Genomic DNA, 24,282 nt, shown 5'->3' with positions numbered 1-24,282 from the left:
CAAAGAATACACAGGTGAAAGTAGCAATTGTTTACAGTTTTATTGAACAGGTGGTGCTTTGTGTGCTGTTTTTGTGACTCAATGACAAAAAAGATTGTACCTCATGTGACTTACTTATTCACCCTATAATCAAACTGCACGGTAGCAATTCATTCAGTTCCTTAGTCAGGAAAGTGGTTTCATAATTAAGTTTTCTGCAATAAACTATTTTACACCAAAGGAAGAACATACACAAAGTATAACGTGAAAGTGGATGGGGATGTTAATAAATGCTCAATGCAGTGCCATATAAAGATAGTTCTAAAGATGATTAGGTAGTATAAGCCATGTATGTTAGTATATCCAGCACTAGCTGAGCTCTGTTGGTTTTGGTGTAAATACCTTTATATGGCATTGTAGTGCACTGTGCAAACATATTCCACAAGAAAAATGTATTTGCTGGCAGCAAGAACAGCTTTAACCAATGGATCAGTAAAAAGCCCCCTGGCCATTAGACACTTCATTCATCAAACGTGACTTTCACATCCATCTTCTTTCAGAAATCTCATTATATATTCCCACATCCAAGTCTTTAGAAAGCAAAATGCCTGCCAAGTATCCATGTATATTGAACTTCACTCGAAACAGCATTGCCAAATTTGCCCTCAGTTATTTCAAACCTGTTGATCCCAGAACAGTAATGACACACAAAGTTGTCAGTTACTTAAGAAGTTTTGGCACAGTTAGAGTAGGAACTGTAATTTCTTTGAAAATTGGCACATAGTTTGGATTTGGTTGGCTTGGGCCTTGATCCAAAGTCTCAATGATAGTCTGCTTCATATCTCTGCTCGCATCGCCTCTCACTGTCAGCAAAGCTGCAATATGGTCATCCCTGCCAAAGAAACAAAGTGAAATTGGCATTAGAAGAAGACTTTGCACAACACCTTGTCAAAAAGATCATTTAGTTGGCATTCCTTTCATTCAGTTTCAGCAGGTACTTTAATTCTAAATCATGTATCTCATGACTCAGAACTGGCTTTTCCAGCTCGATATACAGCACTGTTTTGGCCGCTCTTAGGACTCTAAAACATATTTTATCCTCCCAAAGCACAGAATGAAAGTATTTTCATTATTCCTTTGCTGTCCACTAAGCACTTAAGTACATGTGCCTCCCAGTCCAGGTCACATTCATTTTATATTAGCATTATTTTTCATTAAAAAGTGGCTACATTCTAGAATATGAAAAATATGCACACATTTACACATTGTTTTCAAATTCGCCCAAGACTACAAAGAATCAGTGATGTTATCCATCCATCTTTTAACTTGGAGGGCAAAGAGAATTACCTGATATCTGGGTATTTACTGACTAAAGTTGAAACTTCAAGATAGAGCAGTGAAGGATCAGTTAGCTTGATAACCTCTGCAATGGCTTCAATGATGTCACAAAGTCCTTCGGTGTCCTCTCCAGAGCCCTGCAAGATGAAAAGTGTAACAAAAAAGAATTCCCCAAAAGAAAAGCTATCCCCCCAATATCTACAAACAATCCTTTGTTATTTTTTTCCCACAATAGTCTTCAACTCCACAAACAGATGTATTTTCAGACATTAAGAAAACAAAGTATCTGTGAGTTGTCACCAAAAGCTTCTTCCCTCTTTCCCTGTTGTTCAGAAACCTATCAGTAAGGAAAGGCATCTCTTACAAACAATATGTTGCATTTATCCACATGGTGATGCATTCTAGTCTTTAATTTTGCTAATTTGCCAGCAAAATCATTAGTACTAACCAATGGGAAAGCCAGATCTCTTCTGAAACATTACTTAAAAATTGACCATGCATTAGTTTGCTTCTAGTCATCTGGCCACCAAGGCAGCTTTCAACAACTGTTCAACTGAACTGTAGTATCTCTCTCATCTTTGGACTATTTATTTAGTTCAAGGTCATCTGGTCCTGCCAATCTCATATTGTTAATTTCATTTCTTTCATAACCTGTTCTATCAATACCTTAATCTGAAACAGATCTTACACAGAATCCCACATAATGAAGGACTCTGATGCAGGAGTTCACCAACATCTTTCACAGGCTGCAGAGATGAATGCCACCCCTTCCCCATCCCCTCAGCTTTTCAGGCGCTCTCTCTGCATTCTTCTTGAATTTTGTCATCTGTTGGCTCTTGGAGCTTTCTGGCAGATTCCTGCTTCTTATGTAGTTAAAAAAAAATATTAGTATTAATTTTAGGCCTAGCTTGTACATTGTTTCTCAAATACTCTTTCTGGCCTGTCTTTTTTACTTTTACTGCACTTTAAATGGACTCAACATATTTGTCGTGTTGATTCTAAATGAATACTTAGGTTATGTTGTTTAGGTAGTAAGTTAACTGCATGTTACTTAGGTAATAAGTAACTGCATCTGTTTGATGCAATATCACCCTTTCTTCCAGCCAGGAAAAGCAAAGCCTGATTTTTTTTTTTTAATTTAGTTTTTTAACAAACAACTTCTTTTTTCTTTTGCTTACTACTACAAAGTCAGGATACCTATGTCTGTGAAGCCATTCAAATACTCAGAGAGCTGTATGAACACCAAACAGTAGAAATGGTGCCCAGGTGCTTAGCAGCAGGCCTGTGTGTGTTCAGGAACTGTGCACTCCTCTGACATCCTTGATATTCACAAGCCACTCAACACGTTGGAGACATGGAGACCTAACTTTAGTCATTTTCCCTAAGCAGTAAAGGCGTAGTTTATTCTGAATTACCAGGCTAACAGCAGCACCCAAAACAAGTACTTACAGCTGCAAGCTTCTTGAACAGAAATCTGAACTGTTCTGCTTCTTTGATCATTCTTTCTGCACCCTCTTTTCTCTCTTCTGCGTTTCTGAAGGATATACGTTTTAACATGATAGCTCTGATGTATTCCACAACCACTCTCCGATGGGCCTCAACAGTCATGGTCTGAAAGAAGAGAAAAAGGTGGTGGATTATACCAGTGGTACCTACAAACACAGCCATTATGTTTAGTCTTCTAACAATTATTAGTCTTTGAAATGTGGATTTTTACACGTAATCACCAGTACACAGGTTTTGCTAATACTACACATTTTGATGCAAACAGAAATGAGAATCTGTCTTTCCAGGATGTGCCAATTTTGAGAAACACCACCACCAAGATATTTCTGATGACACACCTTAATGATTTTTTTGAGGTGCGTAGGCATATCCAAACATGAAAACAAAACAAGAAAAATGAACTCCACAAAATAGACCTTGGGAGACTGACACACATGCCTCTCTGAAGAGAAAGTGAACACCTCTTCTACAGCTAAGAAAGGAAACCCTCTGAAAAGCCAACAGTGCAATGACAGGGCACGTGAGGAGAATGACTGTAACATACAAATCCTCCTGTTCCAGAACAGTGCCCTACCCATTCTTTACTTAGCTGCTCTGTTCATGTGGCTTAAAAAAATGGATTTTCAAAACGAAGTTACCAGGAATACTTTAAATCCAGAAAAAAAAGCCCCCCCCAAATGAGGAGGGGAAAAAAAAAAAAGTCCCCCATCCAGTGACAGAACACACAGTGTAGTGTGTGGGAGATTTTCTCATGGTGGGATACAGTGGAATAGTAGGTATGATGAATGCCAAAAAAATGTGTTTGTCATCTTCACCAGAAGGTGGCAATAAACACTACATGGTGAAACGTGACTGCAGAGATTGGTATTGACACTTAAGGAAACTCATGCCAAGCACTATTATCCCACAGTAACAAACTAGGTCTGGAAAAAGCTGTTCAATGAATACAGACTAATTCTGGGAACAACCTAACTTCTTTTGCATACTTTTTCTGGTTTGAAAATGTATATAGTTAGCACACATAATAACACTTCTAGGATCTGCAAATACTGACGTTTAAGAGGTCATCAGAGGAATTTTGAGCAGTCCCTTCTATCTCTTTAAGAGTTAAAGTAAGATAGAGTAAATGTATGATTTTGAGACTGTGTCTTTTAAGCACATCTGTAAGTAAGTAAGAAGCTTAGTAAGAGTTTCTTCAAAGACCTCACTTGAATCCTGATCGTGCTAGCTTCAAGTATTTCTAAGTCATTGGGAATCATTTAACATATGCTATCTTGAGGATATGAAACTGAATTTAATTCAAAAAAGGATAAAAACAAGTACAATAATAATAAAAAATTGAAGGACAATAAGAAAAATGCAGATATGCTTTAACAAACTGCAGGGGAAAAAAAAGACATATCATTAAGCTGCTGTAACAGAACTTTACACGAGCTACAGATTTGTTAAACCTCATGGCACTAGTTTAACTACATCTCATTATACATACTAAAACTAGAAATTACAGACTATCCATTTATTAAAAAAGCAATTACAGGCCTGCAAAAATAGTTTCAGAAGAGCTAATTCTATCTGCCTACAAACTTCTGAGGAGAGGCAGAAAAGTACAAGCTGGTAAGAATATCATCTAGTAACATGCCAGTACATTTTCTGGACTAAATCCTGCAGTTCTGATCTGTGTAAATATTATATGGCTGTGAACAAAATAAATGAGAGAGAAATGTCAGATTCAGACTTTTGCAATATGATTATAAACAGTTTTTAATTTCTGGTGATGAATCAATTCCAATTTTTGTATTCCCATTCTGAATTCCAGTGTTCAGAAATTCCAAACCAACATGATATTCAGAGTACATTAGCAAATTATGATAGACTGTTTTGCACCTACCTTCTTGTAAGGCTTTTTTATTTTTGCAAAGTCATTGAAATAATCCTCTACAGTCACACAGATAGTCCCCACTGCATTAGACCCCATCAACCACTTCTTTGTCATCAGCTCATTGAGATGTGGCTGAGAAGGTAACAAACGTTTAATCAGAACACATTTTTGACACTTTCATCAAATCAGTGCAGTTACTAAAAAATGGGAGACAATTTTAAGTGACATACATTTCTAAACTACTCTCCCTCAAAAAAAATAAGCAGTTAAGTGTAGGAAAATTATGTGATCAGTGTCAGAATGACAGTTGCCACAGAGTGCCACCCTGACATACACACTGCGTTTCTACGTAAATCAACTGCACTAACCTGAGGATTTGTTTCATGTGAGTTCTCTAAAATCTTTTACTATGTTATCTATCTAAATGTCTATGCTAAATAAAAAAACATAGTTCCAAGGACAAAAGTGGCTTAAGAGCTGATTATTGCAATTTTAAATATGAGGCACCTTTAAATTTTTGTGATAATGAAACTTCCTGCTTGTTGTCTTTAACTGCTACTGGCTATTTAGTTGTTCCTCTTGGATGGGCCCATAAACTTCCTGTGCCTATACGAAACTTAGTGGGCTATATGTTTTACTCCTTTCCCAGAACTCCACAATACATAATTCCAGTATTCTCTACATCTACATAACCACCTTGCTTTGTTCTCCCCAGAGGAAAAATTCTTTACGTATTAGAACGGTATTTTACAAGTGATAATAATGACATGAAGCTTGAAGTTAACTGATTTCAATGAATGGTCATTAGAGTAGACAGGAGTGTATACTCATTATCAATGAGCATAGTTAATGAGAAATAAAGGTTTTGCTTAAGAGCTCCAAGTTTATTTTAAACACTGCTCCCATGTCTTCCTTACTGTGAATCACCCAAGTTGTTTACATTAGTTCAAAATATTATTACAAATCTGACAAGTCCTAGAACATCTTTCTTTGTCCCCTCATTCCTCTAATTTCCCTGCCTCCCTCCCCAAACTCCCAATTTCTTTTTAGCTATAAAGTGACTTATTTTGTTTTTTCCCCTGAGGGATTCTATACAGGCAGAATTCATAAACATGAAAATTTATCAGCCAGAAAGGGCCCACCTTTAAAGTCAATTAGCTATCTTAATTACAGGTGTACTGCACCTGTACAAAGATGATAACAGTATCAGCAAAGTTTCTCAAATAATTCTTAAAACACAACTACTTAAGACTAGTACAATCTGCTAGAAAATATTCACTATATACAAAGCACATGCCCAAAGGGATCCTGTGAAATATACTGAAGCAGCCTTTAAGCCTCCTACAGGCAAATGATACCAGTGAAGAAAGTTACTGACATTCACCTATAAAATGTTACGGCAATCGAAAGGCTTTGTAACTACTTCATTCCTGATTTATTTTTCCTTATCAAACAATTCTGTTTTTTTGAGGGAAAAAGTTCTAACCTCTAAATCCATGAAGACTTCATCTAGAAGGCTAGAACATCCTTCTTTGGCAATGATGTCTAAAGTTGCATCCATGCTTGTATGACTGCTCAACAACGTGTCCTCCATGTCAGTTTTCAAGTATTTTCTTTTCAGACTGATTATAGATTCTCTGTGACAAATAACAACACTTTCCATCATACACTGCACTGCTACTAAGTTTTCAGAGTGCATACACAGAAAGAGACATACTAGACGGTCTTAGTTTTGCAAGGGGAAATAATGTCGGCTGCTTGCTTTGGAAGCCCCACTTTAGTCTCTAGCATGACGTTAGAGTGATCAACCTATACTACTTGTCTGCTGGTAACAAACTACTGCTGATATGTAGACATGAGAATGGCAGCAGATATAGATGAACATGCGGTTGGATTGCTGAATAGTGAAGCATGAGGAATAAGGATTTCTTTCTCCTGCTTTGATATTCTTACTAGAGCAAGCTCTGCCTCTACTTTTCTCCAGTTCAGTGCACCTCAATCATGTTGCTTAGAGGTCAACTGTGGGAGATCATGCACAAAAGAAGACAGCAGGCCCCAGACAAAGTAAGTGAAATGACCTGCTGAAATTCTAAAAATTCAAGATGAAATTTTTCTTTGCCAATGAAATTTTTGGAATAACAAGTGGATTTTCACCAGTGACGGGCAATGGCTTGACTTAATGAAGGCAAGAGCAATTACAGTATCTACCTCCTAAAATAGTATTATATTCAAACCAGTTGTCTTTGTTTAGTCAGCTGAACTATCTTAACTGAAACCCTGTTTGTATCCAAAAGAAGAGGAGGTCTGGGAACATGTAGTAATAACAATGACGTATCAATACTTGTATTTCTCACAATACTGCAAGAACATGTAGACTTACTTAAAAGTTTGACAGTTGTTGATGACTGCAATCATGTATTGAACATAACACTGAGGATACTGACGATTTTTAAGATGTTCCTCTTTATACATCTGTGCTTCATCTTTGTACCTGTAACATATACAAGGAATGGCATAAAACTGACAGAAAACTGTAATAACTTAAGTACACCTTTAGGACCAAATGCTCCCTAAGGGCCTGTCAAGTAGTATTTTAGAAGTGTTTTATAAAGGGCTTGTTGCTCGTGACGTTTAGTCTCCGTGTTCTGGGGAGAATTCAGCCAATGAGGTGTTTTCTCTGCCTTAGGAGAAAGAAGTATAACATTGAGACAGAAAAGAAAGAACTGACTCAAAAAATTAGTCATTTGCAGAGAGGAACTGAAAGTGCAGCTCACCAGCACAGAAACACTCCTGTGGTAAAACTGGGGAAGGGAGGAAGAAAGCAAGAAAAGGAAAGGGAATTAAAACTTGGTTGCAGGGATATTATAGGAGAAAAACGAGGCAATAAAGAAACATTCACAGGAAAAACAAGTATTGGAATTGTAGGGACAAAGAGAGGCTAAGGCAGGATGAGGCATGTATAACTTAAAAAATGATGTTACCTGGTTAGAAATGAATTCATTTGTTGAAGACATAGAAGGAGTACCTTTGTTTTCAAATCTTCATTTATCTGAGCAGCCACCTGAAGATTCTGCTCAAACATCTAAATTAAAAATAGGTTTGTTATAAAGACAGGCCTTTACCAGTGGTAAACCAAAGCCAAAATTCCTATCTTGTTGGAGACTGTCACTAGCACCAGCTCTACATGTGTTTTTTTGGTTTGCGTTTTTTAAAACAAGCCCAGACAATTGCTGCTGACTAAGCAAAAAAATCACTATTTACATAAGTGTAATTAATAAATTAGTGATAACTATTAACGTATGCTGCACTTTTATCCTGATAATGAGAACAGCTGCATTTTTTCTTCAGCAAAAAAGTACTTAATATTTCTAATTCAGTAGGAATCAAAGCTCTTGATTCCTGCAGCTAGTTATGAATAACCTTTTAACTTTTAATTCCTTTGCTTTCCCCGTATATGAAAGCAGTAAGTTCACATGAGAGAATGAGAAGGGGCTCCTGAACTTCAAAAACAAAAATAGGCACAAGATCTTGGTCACCTGCAAGGAACTGTGTTTGAGATGAGGGGGCTGGAAAGGAAGCGAACAAAGCCAAGTGGAAACATGAGTTGCTTTTATGCTGAGTTTATTTTGAAAGTTTCACTGCTACATGAATCTCAACACTGCAGCCTTTGGCAGCATGACACTAAAGAGAAATTGGAAAGTAAGCATAATAAGCTGACATTTTTCTGCTTGATAAAGATCACTTTAAAAACTTCCTATTTCTACTACCGACAGGGTGGTGCAGGTTGTTTTGCTTTGGATTATTTTTTCCTTCAGATCGTAGAAATAGCCTTATCTTTGCAGTTTTGAGGCTATTTAATACTTTGCACAGGCATTAATGTTAAATTAAACTACATTTTAATAACTAACAAATATTTTATCTGGTAGGTTTATAGTACAAATTTACAGCAAGAGACATAATTCAAAGCAGTTAACTAAATACAAATACCAACTAAATAGGCTTTCAAAAATATGTTTTTAATCTATACATAAAAAGAACTAAGTACTGGAAGTTAGAAGAAGAACTAAAAATACTCTTAAGTATTAAAGCGAAAAAGGCAAATCCTCCAACTAACAACTCTACAGTAAAAAAACTATACTTCAGTAAACATAGAAACAACAAGATCCCAAACAGTTTGGTTTCCCTGCCTCTCCATTCCCCCCAAATTCAGGTACTGCTTCTGGAGATTTTCTACAGTAGTCAAGTTCTCTTATACCTGAAAAACAATAGCAGGGAGCGTAGTCTGATAGTACCCGTCTTGATCTGCTTCTGGTTCAGTTTCTTTTATCCAATCTTTTTTATCTGTCTCTAGTGCTTTTCGCAGCCAGCCAATGATGTTAGACTAGATTAAAGAAAACAAGCAAGAAAAAAAGAAGTATTTTTAAATTTAACACAACAAAAAAACCCCACCACAGTATTTGGAATGGCAGCCATTTCCGTAATAAAGAATGGCATAGTAACTGAAAATGTCAATAACTCTTATCATCCTTACAGGATACAGGTAACATAGATAACATAAAATTAGTACTGGTAAACTAGCAATGTAGTTTGAGTCAAGCTTAGGCACATTTTGAAAGGGTTGTGCCCCAAACACAAAGAGCAAGTCAGTTTTGCCAGAACCAAAGCGTTTGCTGACTTCTGAGGCCTTTATTAAGCTTCAGGCTTTAGGCTTCTAACTGAATTTTTCCACAACTGAAAAAATTAAGGTAATACTTAACATAGGAAAATTAGCACATATCTGCTTGTAGTTTCTTTTACCTGCATTTTAGGAAACTTATGCTTGCTACTGCTGGGGACAAAAACTCAGGATTAAATGAGTTGCATTTCTTGGAATTTAACTGATGGAGATACAATAGTTTGCTCTCCTTCCATCCAACAGCAGACAGTGAGAGCAACTGTTGTTACAACCAGATTAAGCCAGTTTTCTGATCACGTGCATGACCCACAGACCATGGACATCCTTGCAAGGATAGGTAGTAAAGATCAGCATGTCTGCTAAAGATGTAATTGGATTTTTTAATTTCTATCTAAAAATAATTATATTAGTGTGCCCTACCATATAAAATTAAACATGACCAGTAGGCATGCACAGAAGGGACAAAGAGTCTAAAATAGGTAATTTTTTCTCTTTAAAATGTTTACATTTTTAACATATTAAGTCAATATCTTTCGGTGCAAACCATCAGCAGGTGGGATAAAGAAAGAAAATGAAAATTCTAGTGTCTTCCTGCACAAGAAAGGTTGTTGACCAGATACCAGCAGTTTTCTTTCTGACTACAGCGGTGGCCTTTCAAGTGCTGTATCTGCTAAGTACACATAGCACCATCTTCAATTATGTGAAACTACGTGTTATCTTTACATGCATGGAACTGCTCTGATGATACCTGATTTGCAATGAAAAATTAATCTTTTAAGTCAGCAGCCCAGAGGATATCAACATCTTCCACCTTAAGATCAAAATTTACAATAAGTTTTTTTTTCAGGCTGAGGTGCTTGGAAAAAAAAACACCTTATTAAAAATCTGTTAAAATCTATTAAAGTTTTATTTCTCATTAAAGAGACAATTTTATTGATTTAAACATCAATACTTAAGATGATAGTCACAATTAAGAAATACTTTCATTTACCCAAACAGAACTAGTTGTATTTTGTTTATAAACAGTTGGAAACAGAACATAAAAAAAATAAAATAAGTTTGTGGGGATGGGTAGAAAACTAGATCAAGCTGAATCTTGTGAAACAAACAGGCTGTTTCAGTATTTTCTGCCTTAAGAAGGATATACAGCCAAAAATCACAACCAGCAAAATAAAACCATTCTATGTTAAACAGACTAGCAAGTGTGCTTTATTTTATTTATATAATATAAATACAAAAATGTTCTATATATAATGTTTGCAGTGAGTAGGGAAAAAACATTCCTGAAAAACCAATATAGGAATTTTTTTTTTCCATATTAAGAGGGAACAAAATAAATTTAAAGGAATTTCCTTAGTCAAGCCAAAAGTAGCTTGAGAAAACAAGCCGATTGTTGTGGGTTTTTTTTGTCCTAAAGGTAAATGCAGAAAAATAAACTTGCATAAAGTCCTAGTAAAGCTAATGTGAAACGGAGTCTACTGGCAACTTCCCTCAGACATAGCAAGATTGGTTCACATTATTGTGATGAATAAGAAGTCCAAGTCGTTGCTGTTGCTGGGCATTTTTTAGTAGCTAACACATCCAAATCAACAAAAACATCCCTCCTGTGCTTGGCAGAGCTCCTGAACATTTGAGGATTAGGAATCCAATTAACATTTTAAGAACAGCAAGTCCAAAGTTCCAACTATCCCAATATCCAGTTTCAGAGGCGACCAAGAATGGATCTTTAAAGAAAAAGAAATTTAAAAACCTTACAATCACATACTGATTCCTTTTCTGCGTAGTTGACTGACTTCCAGTGACTCTTGGGATAAGCAAAAAGCTTATCTTTATATTTAATATGCATTTGAAATGGCATCCACAAAAGGAAATTATGCCTATGCAGTCAACAGACATGGAAGAAAAAAAACTTAAGGAATCAAAGTGGCAAACATAAACATCCGGGTTACCTTGAAAAGGGCACATCTGTATCAAATGTTGATGTAGTTACTAAAGGGACCAAGCTGCATTTAGTGGCCTGTGCAGGTGATGCCTAACATATGAGCACTATGTATTTGGATGAGCAAAGAAATTCCTTCCTAATAAAATACGATTGAAAAAAATCTATAAAGCATAATTACTCCTTGAAATGTCATGATTCACATCTATAAAGTAACCTGATTATAACTTCATAAAAAAACTTACACATAGTATATGCAAATTTATACAAGTAATGATATCAAGTTCACATTTGGCACAATAGTTTCTTTAGATGTAGTAACAGCAGTGAGGTGCTAATGCAGCTATACATTCATTTGCAGGCATCTTTGAGTTATTATTACTCACAGTAAGTGTTGACATATATTTGCTGAGAAGCTGGTCTACCACATTTTGTGAAATCAGAGCATTCAGAGAATTTACATCCACTTCAGGAGACAGTTCTGAATTTCCCATCATCTCTGTACTGAGTTTAAAAATAAAAGAAATAAAGAAATAAAGACATTGCAGATTAGTACAGAAAGATGAGATTAGAAAGTTGAAAACTATGCAGCTTCTTTGTATGACCAGTGTAAGGGGCAATCTTCCAGTATCTATACATTTTGCAAAGTTCTTAATAGTAACTGCAACAATAAATGCATTTACAAGGAATCATAGAATCCTATGTAAAAAAAGCTCTATAAAAGAACAGGATGTAAAAGCTATAGCCCAGCATATAGAAAAAGTTACAGACATTTTAAATATTCAACCCTCTCATGTGTTTCTAACTTGTGTACAAGAATTAGTGATTGCTTAAGACCACATAAAAGCCAACTGGTTCAACCTGTGGACTCTTGATAGGGGATGTTTTTATACATCTCACATTTCAGAGATGATGACAGACACGCATTCTGAATTTCAGAATGGGAAAGATCAGTGAAAAGTACAAAATATTCTGCTCACAGTTTCTCAGAAGAGCTTCTGGTGTGCTACTTGTATCATATCAACATTAAAGCTAAAGCATATTAAAAGAAAATCTAATAATGCTTCCTGTATTGGTAGAGAATACACCTAATCAAAGAGGAGGAGGCATCTTTTGCATGCTGAATCAAAAGTGCACTTCATGGGTACTGTACCATAACGGCACCATTAGCTATACTTGCCTGCAAAGGAAAACTCTTGATTTTACAGGGTTAGTATGAAACCAGAGCAACCTAAAATATTTTTACAAGTATTATGTAAAATTAATACTTTACAGTGATAAGTTTGCATCTATAATTTATAAAATTATATGAGTTGCTTGTGTAACTAAAAAAACCACAGCTAAAACAAAGCACAACACAGGAGGAACTCTTAATATTTCATGCTCAAAACCACACTCTTCAGAGAGTGCTTTATTAACAGTTCATGGAAATATATTCAATCATAATAACATAAATTGTTTCACATTCTATTTCTAGTGTGCTTTTCAGAAGGAAGCCACAAAGTCTGTATTTGCAGTGGCAACTATAAAAAACAAATAGCAAGTAATAAAAATAAATTCCTAAATAAGTGTTTTGTTTGTATATTTCTGCAAGTTACAGTTGTTCTCTGGGTACCTGCAGTGAGTCAGCACAGTGGTGCTTCGACATAACAAACAAAAAAAATAATCTCAAGGCACTTAAAATAACCATACTATGGCTAACTACTTAAAAAAAACCCAATCAAACAAAAACAAAATTCCTGTCTTTGAAACCATAAAAGATACTGTAACTGAACACTGTACATTTCTAGTCTTTCAAGGCTGTAGGAAAAGAGACTGAAGATCTTTCAAGTGGCTCAAGCTATTCAGAAAACTGAACTCCATTCTGTTGCTGTTTACATAAAGAACACACGTAACAACAGGACCTGCTCGAGACTTATTGAGGGGAAACATGAGAAGCTGCTTATGGCACTGTGCCATATGACACCATCATATCTCTACTTCACAAGGCCATAGAGACATTAAACCCTTCTCAAAGCTTCTCAACTGAGACCCTGAAACAAAGATCACAGGCCCCAGTTACAAAAATTCTTCCTATACACAAGTTCTGTTTCCTGATTGCTACCAGTCAAGTGTCAGGGGAAAGAAAGTGGTAAGACAACCTTCTCACAAGTGTCAGGAAGCTCCTAACTATAGGGAAGAGTTATTCCCTTCAACAAAATCTTTATAATCAAGTTGAGATTTTAACCAGAATTGTATTATTCAGAAACTAATATTGTACAAGACTTCCACTCTGCCTCCTGTACCAGACTTGCCACCAATCCTGCTCTGTCTTGGAGAAAAAGGTACTTTATCTAGAGACAACATCCAGCTAGATACATAGCACCATTACTTCAAGTTAAGATTGTTGACAATGTCTGTAGCAATGCTGGTGAACTCTTAGCAGTTTTGTCCAACACTGGACCAGTATCTGGTAAGATATGAACAGGGGCATCAGCATCTTATACAACTTGTATTTTTCCTAAAACACAGGTTGGAGTCCTGGTCCCAACCCAGCACAGGTTTTGTAATAACAGTGTGTTTCCAAAGCTCTCAATGATTTAAATATAAAAGACAAATGCATCTAGTACAGTACAACTGCATCCCACTCAAATATGAAAGGCTATTATTCCACATGGATCATCATATTATTTCTCAGCTATGAGATAAATACAGTTCTGAAAACGACTTCCAAGACATGCTTTGGTAAAGTAGAACGTGATTATTTTAAAATTCCTATCTTACAATGATTATAAACAGAAATTATGCATGGCTTTTCATCATACAGAAAAACAACTGTGCTTTACTTAGTATTTTCTCAGCTGGTTTTGAAGCACAGCTGTAATAAGCAATTACAAACACAAATTTATAGGTTCCCTCTAATATTCAATGACATTTAGTAAGAGTAGAAAAATATTAAAAAGCACAAATCACAGAATATTAGGGGCTGGAAAGGAGCTCTGAAGATCATCAAGTCCAACACCCTTTACCATCCTACACCAGATAGTGTGTTCCATAGAAGTGAATGAGGAATGGAACGGCATTTTAGAATCTATTTTTCATGCAGGGAACAGAGGGTGAAGTATCACAGAAACACAGGTCTCACGATATCATGTAGGCAATCTCCATTCACAGGTTAGTGTAAACATATTCCTATAGAGAATTGTTTATTATATTAAGAGATGTCTAGTGAATGAGACTTGGTAAGCTCTGCCAAGAATTCTACTTGAGCACATTGCTTTTCCCACTCACAAGTCTGGGACAATTTCTTCTTCCACTGTACACTACAAACATACATAACAACTAATTATCATCCTCTTTATAACAGTTTATCACAGAATCACTGCCTTCTCAGGCTCTTTTTTTTTCCTTTTCTTTTCTTTTGAGAAGAAACTCAAAGCCTTAATTTTTTCCCAAGATACCTCTAATTTCCATCACACTTGTTACACAGATATAAAGGGGAGAAGTGCATTTTCAGATACCTTGTATCCTATCTACTCTTCTCACCTCCCTTCCAAGATGTTGCCATTAGGTGCTACACACATATGCAAGATTGATCTCTTTTGCATTTGTTTGTTTTGTAAATAAATGCAACACTGGCTTTGCTCCCTCTTTTTGCCCTTCCTATGACAGAAAACATGGATTGAGAGATTTCAGCTTTGAATTGTCTAACTCAATAGCAATTTCCTCTACTTTCTGCGGGAAGGGCAATTTTAAGACCACGAACTGCCTTACTGGAACATTAGCCCTACGACATAAGTGAAAGGCCTGGGCACTTACAGTTATAGTGATTCACACATTTCTAATTCATTGTGGACTTATTTCTCTGGCCTTCTATTAAAAAGAAGGAAAGGCTAATAAACTCAGCTCCTTCACCACATCAGTAGCTGTAAACCTATTAGTAACTGCATCTCTCCCATATGCTGCAACATGTATGTAATTGTGCATTAATGGGTGCTGCTGATTGTTCCTTGCAGGCAGAGAAAGTAGAACTTTGCACTGTAGAGCAAAGTCCAGAGTTCTAAACAAAACAAATCTTAAAGCTGGTTATAAAACAGAACACTATTATCCCCCACCTATTTGCTTTATGGTATTATATTCTAAACCTGTGAAACATCCAACTTGTTGAATTAATGAGATAGAACAACTGAAGATGGTAAAAGTGTACCACAGTGCAGACCATGGATCAGTGCCAGCTATTGAGAACAGGATTACAGCCATGAGGCACAGAAAGGCTAGCATTCCTTTTTCCCCAAATAAATTGGTTTCCCTAGTAACTACATGCCAGTAAAAACTCAGCAGTTGCCATTTGAGCTGTTTCAATCACCAGGATGAAAAAACAAAACAAAACCAAAACCACATAATGCTTAAGTTATCCCAACAAATCACACCACTCAAAGGAACAGAGTTTAAGAGTATAACAGCAGACAACCTGTAAGCAGAAATTATTCTATGTAAACAAATCACCACATAGTCCTGAGAGAAAACCTAAAGGAAGTTACTACATTCTTTCCATTTAACAGTAATGAAGCAACACCGAAACAGTCCCAACCCCTGTAAAAAAGAACAATAGAAAGTTAGTAACCATTACAAATCTTTTGGGGCTGTGGCCAACTACAAACGTTTTGTTTCGATGAGACAAAAGTCTCTTTCGCGTTTCCCGATACTTCACCAAATTGGCGAGCAAATACACAGTAACTGTAGCTTCAAGCAGATCTTTTAACTGCATTGAACTTAAAGGTTACAAAGCTACAAAAAAATAAAAATAAAAATAAAGTATTAGAAAATTCAAACAAATTTTAAGGAGCGATTCCCAAAAAGTAAAATGCATAACAAATATCAATGCAGCATGGACTTCAGTATTATTCCCTCTTTTTTCTTCTTATATGTTAATAGACATAAAATATTAGCACATAAACTGTGTTTTGTATGCTGACTGTCACCTACTGCTAACAGGAATGATGAGGTGACCTTACCTTTTATATGTATTTAAAACCCAACTTAAAAGGCTAACAATCTCATTTGCTTCCAGATCCTCTGCAGCAAGTTCTTGCATGCGGGTGGACAAAGCCTGATGGTACATATTTAACAAGTTGTTGAAAATGTCATAATGTGGAGGAAAACATTGATCCAGCAGGGTTTTAGCCACAAGCAGGTCATCAAGGACATATTTACGTATGATTTCTAGATGGCGCACAAGCCACATTTTGTCAGATTCTCTAGTATCTGCTTGAGTGCCTTCGATGCGTGTGCTAACAGTTCTTTCCAAAATGTTGAACATTTTTTCTTTCCATTTCTTTGGTCTGCCAGGAGGTATGAACCCAGTTTGTTTTTTCCGGTCTAACATGCGCCTGTCAATTTTCTCCTCCCTCTCAATTATTCTAACAACAGAAACGAGCAAGGTTGGATCTCGACGGACTGTAACGAGAGATCTTTGAACCACCATCCAAAGTTGCTTTGCCAACTCCTCAGAAAGTTTCTGCATATCCCCAAAGTATGTATGGATGAGGTTCATGTCATGTGTGTTTTTGCTGTCCATGCGGTACTGCTCATACATCAGGTTATCACGAGAACACTCTAAATCCATCAGTTTCCGATGAGCTTGCAGAAGTTCCCCTCGCTCAATCAGATCCTGTGTCTCCCTGACTATCTCTGGAACTGAAACCAACAAAAAAGAGGAAAGAAAAAAAGATGTAAAACGATGCAATCAAAATACAAAAAATATAAACAAGCTGGAGAACAGCTGTAGTAATTATTTTGGAATAATTAAAAGGAAATTCCTTTGAACTATTAAAAAATGGCTAGTAAATGCTATGTATCTGTGTAAGTATAATGCTCCACATTGACTAGTGGCTAAACAAAGACCAAACTAAGTGCCAACAAAATAGAATTTCCTTTCTCTCCCTTGCTCCCCACTTACAATAAACAAAAAAGTTGATGAAAGTCCACCATGAAATGAGCTGCAGTACAAGCCTTCTGTGTAAGAAAGGTAGTAACTTGCCTGACTGAAAGTCACTTACCCTGTGGAACCTGAGGCTGCATATACCCAACAAATACTGAATTTTGCCTCCTCCTGGAAGCAACAGTTTTTGCCTGCCTAAAACTATTTATTTTCTCTATTATTTTTCAGTATTTGAGGAATACTGTAGAAGAAAATTAAAATCCTGTGTGGGAAATGAACTGAAAATCTCAGCAGAAAAAATGTCACTTAAAAAAAGGCAACTAGTGAATAAACTGGCATGCCCAAAGAAAGTGTGAAAAGACAGTTAAACACAATAATTGATCATGATGAAAACCACTTGATTTATAAAACATTTGTTTTCCTCAGAGTGATAACTTCAACTATACTGTTAAACAATTCTGGGAGGAGATGTTCATGCTAAAAACCTCCTAGAATGCCCCAAAAGAAAAGACTTATTGTCTCAGTTGCATTCATCAGTGTAAAAAGAAAACACCACCCTCAAAATAACTGAGCATAGGAACATACAGATTTTTGTTGTTCTGTATTTGTTATTACTAGACATTGCATGCAAATAGAAATAATACTCTTTAACCTGCAGACCATATCCTATTTTGGTACTGTTAACAGTTAGTTACATTCTTACAGAGATTATGGGATGACTGGGAAATAATTTTTCTTAGTAGGTACATTTTGTGAATTACTATCAGGAGAGACGGGGAGAGAAAAACGACTATTTAAATAAAAATCAAAGGGATATGGTAGGTTTAGTCCCCATTACGGGGATAAAATTATTAAGACAACTTGTAAGCAGAAAGACCTTGGCAAGGACTTCACCCTGATTCAGGATGGGATGGAATGTGTACCAAAAAGGCTGCATAAAAGGATACAAGCAATCCCATTTCCTTTATCATTACAGTATCCATTATATCACATTGATTTTATTTAATTTTGCAAACCTTCATAGTCGTGCAAGGAAGAAGTATCTCCCATCTATAATTTCTTTATGCATCTGATTCTCTTACTTAACACCTACAACATTGAGGGAAACCCTCAAGGCTCCTAAATGTTGTCTGAGAAAGACTGGCAAGGAATCTTTGACTGGAGATCTTGCTGTTTCATATTTTGCCTTTGCTTTCAAAAAAAAATTAACTTCTAAAACAATTTGGGACTATTTTCACCCAACAGGTTTGCTGTAGGTGCCCAAATCATTGGCAACACTCCAGAGCTTTCCAAATTTTCTTTTTGTTCATGTCAATTGCATATTGCAATCTTTTATACTCAACATGCTATCCCAGCTGCCTACGGCTAGCAAGAAGTTTCTTCATGACTTGTGTCTAATGATGAGATAGGCCAGACTGGAAGTTCTTAGAGTGTAATTTAGACTCAATATATATTAAACAGTTAGCAGCTGTTTCCCTGCATGTGATGTGGAGGTGATTCTTCCTTAATTCTTCATTCCCAGTTAAGTTTAAAGTTTTCAGTGTTACTTGAAAACCTTACAGCTGATAAGAACCATTGTAAAGTGCTTTCGGAACATGACGGATTATATAAAGAACATTAGATTACCTGAAAAGATGTTCTTAAGATTTTCTACAGCAGCTGCCAGTTGGCTATGTTGCACTACAGCATCCTTAACATCCTTGAGGTTTTCTATGGTGTTGATGCTCTGTCTCCAGTCTTTATTGACATCTATCAAAGACTGCTGAATATCCTTTACATCATTCAGTGCATTGTGCAGTTGACTTAAACCTGTTCGTACTCCATCTAACTGTGACTGGATTGCTGCCTTAAATAAAAACAAAAAGACAAAGAAAGAACTTATATCAATCTTTAAAGTTCCATATTTTCAACATTTCTCAAGAATTAAGTTTCATTTCAGCATCTAACATTTTCCCGAAGAAAAAAAACAAACTCAAAAGGTAATATTATAGCTTACTAGAAACATGTAACTTACTCTGTGTGCACATTATTTTTTTTGAAAGTTCTGAAGTTTTATCTAGTTTTAAAGGACTTAGATACAACTGGTTCACCCACAAAGCTGTCATAGCAGCTTGGGCTAGATCATAATCTTTATAAATCTATATTAAAGTAGCCAAAAAAGCAAAAATAATAAAAAAGTAATCCAGTCAGAACAAAAAACAGCAAAAAAATAAATTGAATAGAATTTCAACAATGTGAAACATCAACAACCAGACGTAAAGAGGTTGGTGATACAGATATCTCTTGTAACAGGTGACACCTGAAATAATGACTATTGAAATAGGCTACTAATCTTGAGTATCATCTGACAGTCCAGACATCTCACAGAACAAGCATTATTGTGCATATCTGATTGAAAGAAATCAGATCATATCCACTGCATGTTTTTTATGTATGTATTTTTAAAAAGATGTGACTAAGATGAAATCAGCTGAGTGGAAAATGAAACTGGAAATAAGAGGCTTCAAAAGACAAGACAAATGCCAGACCTCAGTGAAAACACAGTTGCATATCTCAAAGACTTGAAATAACCAGTAAAGAAATGAGGCACTAATGGTTTTGCTAAGCTGAAAACACTTTTTTTTGTCATACTGTTAAGGCCAAAAAGCTTTGGTAGTCGTGGAACTTTCTGATAGTAGAAGCCAAAGAGGAAATCCTGGTAACTACAAAAAGCATTTATTGTGTTTTAAATGTATTGGGAAAGTCCCAGAAGAACACAGTGATTTTTAAACTGCTGCTGTTTATGTACTTTCAAATTATGACATGCTGATGTTATTGATAAAAATGTATTTTCCTGTCAGACTCAGGACAATTAAGCAGTGGTAAGGCATTTTTATACAGTATCTATCTATAGAACTGCTGCATTGACACATTTTCCCCCTACAGGAACTGAGGTAATTAGGATACTGAAATTCAATATGATACTCAAACACAATCTTCTGAAGCTGGCCGTAAACCATTTTTAAAGTCACATGACCATTAAAAGTTCCAATACTTCTGATTCAGTATTTCCATTTCTTCTGAGGCATATCTTCCAAGTACTACATATTCAAATTGTTGCCTGTTTAACTTTTGCAGAAACTTGAATATGTTAAATAGAAGCAATCACTAATCTTGGTCACTGACACAAACAGGCAAGGAAAATTCAAAAAGAGACATCCACCCACGTTCAGTTCATCTTCAAATAGTCAGCTGGGGCCAGGGGAGAGGGGTAGGGAGTGAGCATTGCGGACTTTGCTTCCTAGAACGAATATTAATCTTAATTTGCACTGACCACCTCTGTATTAAAGAAATGAATACAAAACCAAGCCACCCTAGGAGCAGGGCTCAAAACGCCATTTTAATCTCTTTTCAAGAGACTGCCCTCAACATTAAGTCATGGAATCAGGATCCTGACTGCCTGGTCTCCCTAAGAAGCCTGTGCATCACTAACCATCACCTGTTTAAAAAATGAAAAGATTAAGGGGTATGGAGCAGGTATTTTTTACCATCTACAGATGACTGTAATTAAGGAAACTTAAGGAAAATTACAAGGAAACTTCCAAGCTATAAAGTGGATTCAGGCATTTACAAAAGTACAAACTTATGTTTAGTCATCACTGTTTATAGAAGCAGCCAGTAGGCAAATTACTGTGCTCATATATCATAAATAGATCACAGTAACTAAACAGTTGATCCATTATTAATAGACTCCACTATAAGCATCCTGCCTTAAACCTGAAAAACCCAGCCCAAGTCATCAAGACAATTTTTATTTCTATGCTACAGACAAAAATTAATGTGTAGTTTGCTAAGAGGTTTTTTCACCATCAAGGAAAATAGGCTTTCCTCTATTTCATGCAGACTCCCACAAAGAAGAAGCCACAAACAGTTTTAAGATTAACTTATTCTGAAATGTAAGCTTAGATACAATGTATACCAGCTATTTTCATCTGGCAAACCCACAGACATTTCCCAAAACACTGTTCTAAGGCTCTACTCCAATTACTTAATAGAGTGGTCTGAGACGACTGCTGGCTAGTGCATACCACTGAAGAAAGCACAGAACTCAGCAACATACAGACACTAAAGATAGGATGACTTTACTTATATTCCAGGCCAAGTCTGTGTGTGCATACGTGTGTGCATGCACTCGCATGTACATATGAAGAAGGGTGAAAATCACAGGGTACAATTCTGCAAGAGACAATGTCATACATTTTAGCTATCTTCTAGAAACCCATGTAAGAGTCAGAGACTAAACTGACTGATCTGTTTCACATGCAATCACCAATTTTGTGCTACAAGTTCTGTATTCAATCATTAAGACAAAGGTTTGTTGGCTGACAGGCTATGGAGCATGAGGGTAGCTGCCCATGGATAAACTGCAGAAGTTCCAGGACATAAGAACACTTGAAATGCTTGAATAAAGATACACAGCATTAGTTTGTGTTACTTTCAGGATGCAAAGTTTCCTTTGTGGATGCAAAGCAAAAATTAAATCCATGGTTTAAAACTATCTGGATGAAAACGTAGAAGAAAAAAAACCAAACACGGAATGAAAAAAATAGAAAGCACATTCATGCTGCACCATAGACACTCAAGTTTATCACGCTTTGTACCTTCAGCCGAGCCTCTACTGAAGCCTTCTTACGAGCTTCCCTCCTGCGATACTGTTCCACTTTATCCAGCTGATCAGGACGCTGAAGCATTCCCGCTACTCTCTGAACTGCTGTTGCAACTGCTTCCCTATCCGTTTCCTCCATTCTTGATTAGGACCTCAAAATGCCTTCATAATTGAACAGTACTGAAAAGAAACAGGACGTTTTTAGAAAATATATTTTCATTAGATGGCTATGTGTCGTTTTAAAAGTTAACAATTTGAGAACTAACTTTGGCAATTAAATCTGCAGCTTGACAGAAGCATCATTAGAAAGCATTACAAACCGTAGGAATCAGAATTCTTCAAGAATCACATTTGAAGTCACTTAACTGTTTTGTTAGTTTACCTGAAATGTTCTCTGGTTATTGTTTTTCCATTACCTTGCTCTCTGTAAGATTGCATCAAAAAACTAAACAACAAAAAAACACCAGCAAATCTTCATTAAAAATAATTCTATCTTGCCCTTGAGTAGGTTTGCCTATGAAAAGAGACATGAGACAACCACAAAAAATCTGGCGGCAATTCCAAGCAAAAATCCTAACTCTTCCTGAACTAGAATCTGTTGGAGCTGAGAAAACCACAGTGCCCATGCAAAAGCTCAAATTTGGTACCAAAAGTGTGTGGAAACATAGCTGTGGAAGCTCCAACTCCAGAGACTTAACTATGAACCACTTCCTTTTACACTGTTGATGGATGATTTTTGTTGTTGTTTTTTTTAATTTCCTACTCCTTGTTTTCAGTTTTCCCCACAGCATCAGCCCATTAGAGGTGCACATCTGCAGGGAGAAATTAATCAAATATTTCACTAAGGTCTCCAGTGGAATTTCTAAAGAAGTTGAGACGTGCATGCAAACTAGTATTAAGATTCAAAATGCAGAAAAGGTAACATTTGCTGGGCATCAAACCAGACCTGTTATCTCAAGCTTTACTAGCTAATAAGAGAAGGCAGGGAGGATCCCAGTCAGCAAAGATGCAAAAAACATGATGCCCACAGAACTCCAAGGAACAAATCTGGAGTTCAGTCATTTTAGAACTTAAATGGGTTAAAAAAAAAGATTCCAGGCAAGGGTTGCCTAAGAGCTGTAAGACCCTAAGTCTCAAGTTCCTTTATCCAGTATCTCAGGATCTGTATCTCTAGCATCTTCAAAAGTTTCACGTGCCAGTATGTGCTTATTCCAGAATTACTTCTACAGTGCGAACTCATGGCTTACTTTAACCTCCTCAACTGAGCAACCACCACTTCTCTAGTAACGGCCTATATACTTCAAATGATGTGTGATTTCCTACACGACATCTCAAGATCTCAGGATCTATTCCTACCATGCATTCATTTGAATGAATATTCTGTTTAGCTCAGTCCATTTTCAAGTTGCCAAGACTGTAACTACAATTAAAAGTTATGTTGAGATATTAATTTATTACAGAAATTGTACGTTTCGAATTACTGCCTTTATCAACAGCTCAATAGATATGACAGCTTCAACTCACACAGCCACTAACTACCCTGGCACATCAATTAGACCTCATAAGGAAAATTAGCAGTCGGCATCCTGTAATCTCCTACCCAATTACACGCTAACTTGCTGAGGTAGGGAGGTGCACGACTACTAACCATTCAAAAGGAAGAGAAACTTTAAAAATCCAGGTCAGCTTTACACAGAGGCTGCTGGCCAAAACCACAAACACCTCCAGAGCCGTGCACTTGAAGAAGTTAACAAAAGAAAAGACTCGAGCAGCCTCGGAAAGGCTTCAGCTGCAAGCACACCCTCCTCCGGACGAGGAGCGAGCCAGCGGGGACAACACGCTTATAGGGGAAGGCCCCTGCCCCTTCCAGAAACGAGCTTCTGGAGGTGCGGGGCACCACCAAGCTCGGAAGAAGCCGCGGCAGCCCCCGGGTGCCAGCGCTGCCTGACGGAGGCGGCTCTCAAGTCCAACTATTTGCATCGACGCAGGTGCCCGTCCCCGCCGGGCAAAGGCCGGCGACCAGCCGCTGGGCTCGCCGGCAAGGCTGCAGCCCCGCAACACCCACCTCCTTCGCCCCCGGCCCGCAGGCGGCGGCCGCGCCCGAGGAGCCCTCCGCACCCCCTCGGGCCCAGCCCTCCCGAGGGGTTCCCGGGAGCGGCCCGGCCCGCAGCCCAGGCCAGCCCCCCCCGCTTCCCACTGACGCCAGAGTGCCTGCAGTGCAGGCCAGCCGCACGGCAGCCGGCAGGGCGGCGCTGCCCGGCCGGGGCACCGCCGCGGGGCCCGCCGCGGGGCCGGGGGGGCCGCACTCGCCACTTACCGGCTGCGCTCGCCGCGGGCAGGCGCTGACAGGCCGGCGCTGCGCACGCGCGGGGCTGTGCGCGCAGGCGCAACGCGAAGCGGG

The 24,282-nt window shown here is 37.4% G+C and overlaps 1 protein-coding gene across 2 annotated transcripts; it reads right to left on the bottom strand.

Moving 5' to 3' along the window:
• Window positions 1-25: 25 nt before the first annotated feature.
• Window positions 26-24,282, bottom strand: EXOC3 (exocyst complex component 3). Of its 2 annotated transcripts, none has more exons than XM_051609245.1 (13): window positions 24,199-24,282; window positions 21,877-22,061; window positions 18,863-19,082; window positions 16,311-16,992; window positions 11,703-11,820; window positions 8,958-9,083; window positions 7,684-7,784; window positions 7,083-7,193; window positions 6,189-6,339; window positions 4,712-4,834; window positions 2,767-2,928; window positions 1,327-1,454; window positions 26-871 (listed from the first exon to the last, which is right to left on the bottom strand). In XM_051609245.1, the coding sequence occupies exons 2-13, from the start codon at window positions 22,018-22,020 to the stop codon at window positions 700-702; spliced, it is 2,238 nt and encodes a 745-aa protein (XP_051465205.1). In that variant the 5' UTR covers window positions 22,021-22,061; window positions 24,199-24,282; the 3' UTR covers window positions 26-699. The 2 variants fall into 2 exon arrangements, with proteins under 2 accessions (XP_051465205.1, XP_051465204.1); XM_051609244.1 differs by lacking the exon at window positions 24,199-24,282 and adding an exon at window positions 23,947-24,013.

This window comes from Apus apus, chromosome 2 (genome assembly GCF_020740795.1).
Source record: "Apus apus isolate bApuApu2 chromosome 2, bApuApu2.pri.cur, whole genome shotgun sequence".
In the NCBI taxonomy this organism is placed as follows: domain Eukaryota; kingdom Metazoa; phylum Chordata; class Aves; order Apodiformes; family Apodidae; genus Apus; species Apus apus.
This window is presented reverse-complemented; position numbering and strand designations above follow the sequence as displayed.